Source organism: Branchiostoma floridae, chromosome 12 (assembly GCF_000003815.2).
Source record: "Branchiostoma floridae strain S238N-H82 chromosome 12, Bfl_VNyyK, whole genome shotgun sequence".
NCBI classification, from domain to species: domain Eukaryota; kingdom Metazoa; phylum Chordata; class Leptocardii; order Amphioxiformes; family Branchiostomatidae; genus Branchiostoma; species Branchiostoma floridae.
In genome coordinates, this window is record NC_049990.1 from 7,873,633 (window position 1) to 7,883,399 (window position 9,767).

At 43.2% G+C, this 9,767-nt stretch overlaps 1 protein-coding gene across 1 annotated transcript; it reads left to right on the forward strand.

Moving 5' to 3' along the window:
* The first annotated feature begins 723 nt into the window (after window positions 1-723).
* LOC118428215 (probable G-protein coupled receptor 101) lies at window positions 724-9,079 on the forward strand. The gene is made up of 2 exons (XM_035838223.1): window positions 724-2,246; window positions 6,625-9,079. The coding sequence occupies exons 1-2, from the start codon at window positions 1,083-1,085 to the stop codon at window positions 6,865-6,867; spliced, it is 1,407 nt and encodes a 468-aa protein (XP_035694116.1). The 5' UTR covers window positions 724-1,082; the 3' UTR covers window positions 6,868-9,079.
* The last annotated feature ends 688 nt before the right edge of the window (window positions 9,080-9,767 follow it).

Consider the following 9,767-nt stretch of genomic DNA (forward strand, 5'->3'; position numbering starts at 1 on the left):
CTATCCTAATGATTTCCTACTACATAATATAGACACAATTTGCAGCTGATTAATTTATGCATGTATGTTTTATAAAACCTGCTTCTAAAATTAACGTGATGTTATAAATCTAAATTTACTTTTAGAATATTGTTGTCCAAACAGGAAATTACTGTCAGCATGTCTTAATTTGTCTACATATATGTTAAACACATTGTATATTTTAGACATGGTTCGTCATGTTCGTTGGATCAATATTAGCTTGGTTGCCAATGTGGTGACAAACAATCTGTCCTTAGCAAAGTCCAGGTTTTAAAGTGATTAAATCATAAGCGTGATTTGCCTGAAATTCGGTGCAAAAATACAACAGCGTTTGTCTTTCAAAAACCTCTTTGGTAACTATCCGAGACTAGGCTGAGGTTTTAAGATCCCTTCCCTCAAATTTCGCATGGCGACAATGCGATGCAATTTTCCGACCAGCCTTCGACAAATAAACGCCTATGATAAATCAATGGATGGCATTTTGTATTTCATTCAAGCAACCGTTCGTTGTCGTGTAACCAATCGAAAGGAGTCGGCAGCTAGCTTTTGTCAATCACCCGGGCTTGGAGGCCGTCTTATCTGAAACCTGGTGACGTCAGGCGATGACGTGCACACCCACACGCTCCCTGGTTGGTCCATATTTCTCAGCCCTCCCGGAGCGCTTTAAGTGGTGACAATCCATTATACAGGCGCTTGGCGGGTTTGCAGCGTCTCCAGTCAGACTTCACCATTGGAAGGAGGCGGCTGTGTGAACAGTGGTCTCCGATCAGGGCCCCAGATTGCCTTACCGTCTGGGAGCGTAGAAACATCAGTTCCTGGAACTTGCCAGAAGATGGATTGCCGTCCAGTCAGGGTCGTTCTCTTCCTCCCTTTGTGACGGGGGTGGCTACAGAATCGATCAGTGCAGACGTAAGCGAGGGAAGATCCTATAATGGGCTGCAGCTCTTGAGGTAAAACCCATTCTCAGTCTTTATTACAGTTTAGCCAGCCGTAAGAGGCAGGGGTAGGGTTGGAGCGAGCAGAACAGTGACGATATTCGGACCACTCTCTCGCCGTTAAACATGGACGCCTTTCAGAACGGGAGCATGTTCGATCAGGACTTTTACAACAGCACGAACTTTAGCACCATGGACCCCGCAGTGGTGGCGGCGGCGGCGACAGTCCCGCTGGATGTGGGCCCGCAGATTTCACGGATCACGACGGGGCTGCATGCTGCCTCCCTCGGACTGGTGCTAGCTTGTGCTCCCATCGCCAGTGCCATCGTCCTCGTCATCCTCTTCCGCAAGCCTCAGCTTCTCACCATCAGTAACAGGTTTGTGTGCAACCTCCTAGTCGTGGACTTGTTCCAGTCGCTTCTAGTGGTCCCGTTCGCCCTGGTCAGTACCATAGCTCAGGACTGGGTCTTTGCCGACGCCTTCTGCAAAGTCACGGCCATCCTGTTGCACCTGTTCCTGCACGTCGCCGTCATCACCGTGGTGATCATCTCGGTGGACCGGTACCTGGCCATTCTGCACCCGCTGTCGTACAACGACCGCATGACCCCGAACACGTCCATGTACCTGATCGGGTTCGCCTGGGTGCTGGGAGCCGTGCAGAGCACACCGCCGCTGTACAAGGTGGGCAGCTTCGGCTTCGACCCGGACCAGCTGACCTGCACCGTCCTGTGGACCAACACGTACAGCTTCCCTTACGCCATCTACAATTCACTAGCTGCCTTCTGGTGCCCGCTGGTCATCATGGGCCTGGGGTACTGGCAGGTGTTCCTGGCCGCCAGGAAGCAGCACAAGCTCATCTACCCCTCCGTGAAGAGACGGACTCTGCACAAGGGGATTGTGGAGGCCGCGGTGTCGTGTGCCGTGCTCCCCGGGCCCGCTCACAACCCGTCCCTGGCGGCGGCTCGATCGCGGTCCCTGGACGACCTGCGCCGCCCCCGCAGAACCTTCCGCATGGCGTCCCGGCGCATCAAGAGGATGCAGAAAGACTGTAAGGCGGCAAAGATCGTCTTCATCGTCATGGCCACGCATCTGCTGAGCATAGGGCCGCACACGGCCCTGGTGCTGGTCAAGGCCAGCATTCCGGAGACACCCGTCCCGGCCTACGCTGGGGCGCTGGTCATCTGCCTGTACTTCCTACAGACCTGCCTGCACCCCTGTGTGTACGCCTACGTGCACCGCTCCATCAGGAGGGAGGTGGCCCTGCTGCTGTGCCGCACCCACTCCGCACAGGTAACAGCAAACTCTTCATATTTCTACATCACAAATTGAACTTGTTTCTCTTTGTCTTACGTTTTCCATCTTGTAATTTTATGCATGATGTGTGCTCACTTAATTTAATTGTTTTATATTTGTGTTTGTGTTTTTGAGGGGAGAAATTCGATTAGCATTTTGCCCGATCCTCAATAAACGAATGTAAATAAAATGAAATCTCATAGCGCACCAGTTAACCAACCAAGTAATCATCCAACCGATCCACCCACAACTCAATAACTACATGAACACCAGACCTTGTTGTTTGTTTATCAAAGTGTGGTACACAGGCAATTGCAGGTCTTTTGAGGTGAACGGTTATATATCAAGAGAAGTAATCAGACTGCAGATGCAGATGTATGTCAATGTAACAGACCCACTCGCTAACACCAGTCAACTAATGAGCAGCTGCGACACACAACCTTCGTGTCAAATTCTAATGTCATGAAAGGGATTTATCCTCTTCTATTCCTCAATAAGGTGTTAGTTGGCAGTGGCGGCCTGACGAATACGTATCATTCAGATACATATAACTCTTATATGACTGCTTCTAAATGGACTCTACAACAATGTCTTTTGAATGTCTTTCGGGTCTTTTGAATTTCGGTGGAAAGCTAAATTGACATCAAAATCAACGTCCATATCGAACTAGACATTGACACTCGACCCTACAAGGAGCCTTGTTTTTAATTTCTGTTTGTGTTATGCATGCACGGTAAACCGCCCTTATAGCGTAACAGCAGGTTTGTACTGAAGAGTACGAGCTGCATATCTGGACAGATTTATTCCATCTCACCGGGATGGGCCCCTACTCTTGTTGAGAAGTGTGGCGTTTTTAACGTGCTCGAGGTGTGGCTTTCCCACATATGAGGCCTCAATTTAACGTGCTATCTGAGGAACGTTTCTATCCGGAGCTTAGTACTTACCTACATCTAAGTTGAGTGGCGAAATAGGTGTAAAGTGCCTTTCCTAATGGCACATCACTGTTAGGGATTTCAAATCAGTACCTCCAGGTTTAGAGTCTACACCACTAACCACTAGGCCATTGTGCCATACATAAATCCCTACCCCTGCAAGAAAAATCACACCGGCATCTGTTCAGACAGGAAATTATATTGCACGTTGGACCTCACGCCTCCACCAGCGATGTCGCGTTCTGCCTTTTTTCTCTTTAATGAAGCAGCAAAATAGTCTCCTTTTGTCCTCGGGTTAGAAAAAAAGCACAGATAATGAATTCTACACTGAAACACGTTCTGTGGTTGTAAATATATCCCACGGCCACACAGCCCAACAGACAATACAACTTAGGTATTCTGCTAACGCACTGAACATCGCTTAATACATCGAGTGTTTCAGACATTTGAAGTAGCTACCACAAAAGCTTAAGTGCACGTCAAACTATTCAAAGGTTCAGATGTCTCCAAGCAAGAAGTGAACGCTGAATGTATAGTAAGGCAACCCATCTCTCAAGCCCGTCATAGTACAACATATAGACATGAGAGCTGTTTAGGCTAGGAGTGGGTGGGATGTTGACGTTTGTGAGATACAACGATACATGATCTCACTGCAGCAGTATTGTTTGGGGAGGGTTTCTCGTCAGGTCGTATTCGTGTTTTTCTCCCCCTCACAATGAAACCAGTCACATGCGGCCCCACGTTTGCAGTAGATAACTACTAAATTTATGATAAAGATACATTGTCGGTTTAGGGTTATATTTACTGATCCTTTTAGACCATATTTCTTAAGCTCAATTTTTTGTTGCTGGCATGTGCCTAAGTAGATACTAAATTTATATTACGGTTATGTCGTCTGTTAATGGTTATGTTTACTGATCCTTTTGAATGATATTTCTTAAGCTCAATTTTTAGCTACACATGTTGCTGGCATGTGCTGTTAAAGATGTTGTTTTCAGATTTGTTTTGCTGGGAATTGGGGCGCACCTAGCAACGTAACGGCTGAGTCTAAAAATAGCCTACGGCATATTCATTTGATGTGCAGGTGGCACTAATGAGCTGATGTTTGTATTCCCGTGCTATGAAGAAACACTACCCATTGCATACATTTCTAAAGGGGTGGGGAACATGTGTTTAAGATATGACACTGCTTCACTTTTGGTGAGATTACATAATGATTTTAGCTGTACTTCTAATGAAACCGTAGGGTTAGGTTACAGAGCAACACCTTAGAAGATATTCATTAGAGACTTACAGCGCAATTTTCGTTGCGCCGACTACATCCCAGGGACCCAATTATTAGTGACGTCTAATGGGTTTTGCTGCCGGCCTTGCTTGTGGATCAGAGCGCTTTCTCATTATTTTTGATGCATTGAAACGACAGAAAACTATATATGCTACGCCTTACCTTTTCATCCTGGGAAAATGATGTAAGATAGCTACCAAAATACATGCCTTTCGCCGGTACATGTTTTCAGTCTTGAGATTTTGAGTTAAAGACAGATGTGTCGCAATACTCAAAGAAATACAGACAAAATTCAGCACTTGTCTTTTGATAACATTATCCAATCAATTTTGTCCTGTGGAAGCCAACTGAAATTCAGATTACGAATAAGGTGTCCAAAATTTCATCTCCGGGTTTCAGTTTTTTGTATTTTGTTCACATTTCGAAATTTCATCCACCATTCTCAGCTTGCAGTATCAAAATCCACATGTCGTAGATATACATTTCAATCTTCATCTGAAATTTACATCGTATCTAATCTATTTTGTTAGCGTTATAATTTTCATGATTTTTTAAAAGTATAAACAAATTTGACTGTATATTCCACACTATTTGTGCCAGGTGGTTTCGACTCCTTTTAATGTCATTCACGATTCGCCCCGAACTCTAGAAATGGTAAAGAACGCAGACCAATTATATTGTTGAAAATATTAATGTCAGAACACTCCTCCACACAACAAGGGCCTCCTGCAAGGTAAAATTGGCGGGGGGCAAACCTCAGAAATCACGGTGTCTCCCAGGGCGCATTTCCTCCCACGCTTTTCACTGGATTCATTCGCAGGTTTAAACACAATTACAAGGTACCAAATAAGACCAAAATATTTTCTTCTGTGATCTAATTTCTATGTATTCTCTATCTAGATTTGGACTATTTTGGTGCTGTGTCCACCGCTATCAGACAGTTTGCTACACAAAGGAAAGATGACATTAAACACACCTGTATCTCACAATACATAATGAATATCAAATCAAATTTAGGTGAAAAGGGAATGATTTGTGAAAACAGGAGACTAAGTGTTTTTTTTAAATTGGTTGACCGGTTGCAATTGGTTGGCTATGATGACATAACGCTCTAGAATAAGTGCTGTTAACTTTAATGCGATATTGATAGAATTTCTCAAGATAGATTGGTTGAAAGGGCTTGATCAATACATAGATCGTTTGCGCATATGCATGTACCGACCAATAACTATAGGCGGACTCTCACTGCACTTGGGGCACCGGTGCGGCACTGCGGGGTTCGTTCACTGTGGCACTGTTTTGTTAATTTTGCGATTTTTATTAATTCAGATATTGCGTAATACGTAAAAAAATAGGACTTAGAAATACACTTTGTTTCTCTCTGAAATTCGTTGAGTCATCTACGAACCCCGCAGCGCCGCACCGGTGCCCCAAGTGCAGTGAGAGTCCACCTTATGTATCATGGCCCCGATAGTGTTAGCTGAGGATCAATACAATTCAGCATAGCCTGTTTTGAAATGCCAAGGCGGGGGCGCGGCAAGACCAGAGATCAATGTGTCTACACTGCCAGCCCACGGCGCTATGTATAGAACCAGACGCGTCAACGAGAGGCTCGACTATAGCCTATTTTTGTGACGACTTTCCTTGTTAGATTGTGAAAATGCTACTCTGGGAAACAAACGCAATTTACTATGAATACACTGAGAGCGAATGTGTTAACAGGTGAAATAGCAAGGAGATTTTCAAGCTCCTTTCATAGTCAATGTCTCAAGAAATTATCAGGGTGTGCTTCAGAGACAGTGGTTTGGTGTGGAATAAAGCTAGACACATTTGTGGGAGCGGGCTGGATTTTTTTTCGTGTTCTTGAGTTGAAAGCAATGACGTTAGTCGTTAAGCGTTTCGTGAAAATGTCCTCTGGTTGGACAAATTCGTTGCTCTTTTTATCATTTATGACCTTCAAAAATGTTCCCGGATGTGAGGCCATAATAAGTCAGTTCATGGTATATGCATGCGCATGCGCAATGAAGTGTACGTTGGGTGATATGTCAAAGGTGAGGGCCCCTATATATGTTAATAGTTCTTGTCTAGACCATGCTGGAAAAATAACTTTATTGTTTGCGTGTTTTATTTACATTTCTTCCTTCTGTCTCCCGTCCAGGTGGTGCCGTGGGACGATCAGATGAACGTCAACGGCCAGACGTCCAACAACGCCGGCGGACACGTGCGGCGCTGCCTGAGCCTGACGGAGAACATGACCTACACGGCCCCGGCCACCCTGCCGGGGGACACGTTCGTCAGGCACTCGGGACCGCTGCCCACCCTCACCGAGACAACCACGGACGTGGACCTGGGACACGCCGTCAGGAAGGTGATCGTGGTGTCTTCAACCGCGTCCCTGTGAATAGAGAACTTAAAAGGCAGACTTGATGTCCTTTCGTAGCCTCTTACTGAGGGTGTGGTACTACCAGAAGGGCGATGGACACCCAGACAAAACTCTGTTAGGGCACATTGCAGACTGAACCAAGAAATAGGAGATTTTGTATCTCCATGAAATATGTAGAGTTTTGGTGGATTTTGTTAATGCTGAACACACGTACACAACCAAAAACAGTATTTCAGGGGTGAAACTCCTTCCCGGTAGTAATTATATAAGAAAGAGAGGACTCTGTCCGAGAAAGAGCTCAGAGAAATGTTTGCTCAGTAAAGAATGATAACTTATTTTCTGTCCGAAATGTAACATAAGAGATGATAGTTGATCCAGATCGCTTAAGGATCGAGAAAGTGTCTTCATGAGGGTTCATATCTTAACATTTTGCCCTCAATGTTTCACTTCTTGATTTCAAAAAGTTGCAATGTACATTTGATATCTAAATTCAGTACGTGCCAAATGACGTTGTTGTAGGTGGCCTTAATGTATATGAATCAGGAACTATATCGGTACAGCACTAGACAGATGGTGAAGGTTTTTTTGCCGTCTACACAACACAGACGCAGATACTCCTGCATCGTAATTGCAGGGCCATGGAAAATGTTCTGTTTCCGGTTTGTTGACCAACACTGAAAAGCGACATACAGGCTTTGGTCCATCACCTGAGCAATGGAATAGTTTCGAAACAGAGTAGTTTTGCAATTTCTCCTACAGATTTCCTGTATTCCACCGTCTGAAAACTGAACAAACAGTTGATGTAAGAATGTGTATTACATACATTGTATCTTTTGTTCAGTTTGGTAACATACTTGCGTAACAACAATGTTTATCTGTAACATAACAATATGACGTTTAAAATACTATTGGAATCAAAATGTACCGTACGTAATCGGAAACACTGCATTGATTTCCTAGGCCTGTTTTAAATGAACGTGAACCCTACTCGGATCGTTGACGGCAGTCTATCGATTCATACACTACAAGTGGGCTGTGAATACACAGGGAATATCCAACTGCCCCACTGAGGATTTCACCCGGAGTAATAGAGCTTGCTGTCACGGTTGACGGTGTTTTTACTTCCAAAGGCGCGGTGGTTTAAGAGCACTGCGTCTATAGCGGTAACATAAGGGCCACACACCGGAATGTAAAATATGAAAACAATCTTACAATGTCAATGTGAGCTATTTTCACCTTTTGTACATGCAGTTTGTATTGCCTTTTGTACAAACGATTTGTTGCTGTATCCATAACACTCTAAAGTGTTGTACATACATTGAATATGTACCCAGACTTGACCTGTACATAATGTGCACACAGACAAGTACTCGTGACTTGACTATTTCTAACTAACCGGAAGAAACCCCATTTATGGTATACTTAAACACACAGGATATAGCTATAATCTGCTCCCTGCTGCAATGTTTATTTGATTAGAAAAAATACACATTTATTGATCGATTGATTGATTGATCTCGAGACAAGTGGGTCGCCCCTTCAAACGAATTCAACACGTAAAAGTATTAATTCAAATTATATCTATTGTTTCTTATTTGAACACAATGCTTCTAAAATGATTCTCTCTGGTTGAAAATATTATCCAGAAATGCAACATTGCTGCTTGACAACTTCCAACACTGTGCCATTTCGTCATGATGACGTCATGATGACGTTTGTTCTTATAAGCCATTGCGAATCTTTAAAATCTAAACCGAACAATTTGTGAAAGTGGAAATGAATTATATACAAGATTACTAAACAGGAAACAGGGTTTTGTATTTACAGAGGATTTGAGATTTTGTACCGGACCGTTTGTAGATAACTAGGAGCTGTTGATGTTTCCAGAAACTGCAGTTTTTCTGTTCCTTAACGCGTCGTATACGTAACAGCATTCTTTACTGCTATCTAACGGTTATGAGTTCATACTGTAGCTGCATGGTGTTGTATTGATTTTATATTGAACTGTATTGTTTTAGGAGCCTCCAGGGAAGTATTGTAAATTTTGCACCTTGTGATCTTCTTTATGACATATTTATCACTACTTTGAATATTGTAATCGCTTTCATGATAATATGAAATGAGAGTATAGCTGTATCGTCAGTTTATGTCTCGAGATATTGTTATATCATATATTCTGTGATGCATCATTTATGAGTAATATAGATAATTTTGCTTGCTTGGAGACACTGTTAGTTTATTAAGTGCATAAAGTCACACAAATACACAGAAGGTGATATCCAGCCCTTTCCTTGTAACACTGTTGCTGAAGCTGGTTTTGTAGTACTGCACCTTCGTGCATATATAACTTGTATCACCGTGGAACAAACTTGTAAGACAAAATTTTTTCCTTGAAGTAAATGTAAAGTTTCTTGATATGTTTGTATGAAGGACACTTTCAATAAACGGAATTCAAAGATTATACATCTTGACTTGGTGTGTCTTTTCTTGGTCTTGAAGCCAATCGCTATCGACTACCTCTTCACCCGGTATATAGCCTTATTTTCTGTAAGTAACATTCAACAATACACTAGAACCTGTCAGGAGTTTGGGAACGTTGTAGATGAAACATCGCTGAAGTAGAGCTTAGGCAACATTTCCTAAAACCCTAAAATGCCTCTTCAACACATTAGGACATATCTTTCAGCTATTTAGTATCAAGCGGCGCACTGATTATCGCCTGATTTTTTAATTATAAAATCGATTTTTTTTTCTCTTCGTTCGGAGTTTCCCCACATGACAAGACAAAACCGAAAATGGGATGATACGTCACGAAGTGACACTAGTGTAGTAGGCATGAGTGAAGTTAACGTTGTAGAAATGACACTAGTGTAGTAGGCATGAGTGTAGTGTAGAAATGACACTAGTGTAGTAGGCAT

Excerpts from the sequence above, each read along its gene's own strand:
- LOC118428215 (XM_035838223.1), top strand. The coding sequence starts at position 1,083 with ATGGACGCCTTTCAGAACGGGAGCATGTTCGATCAGGACTTTTACAAC. Across the intron at positions 2,247-6,624 it reads GCCGCACCCACTCCGCACAG|GTGGTGCCGTGGGACGATCA; the intron begins GTAACAGCAAAC and ends TCTCCCGTCCAG.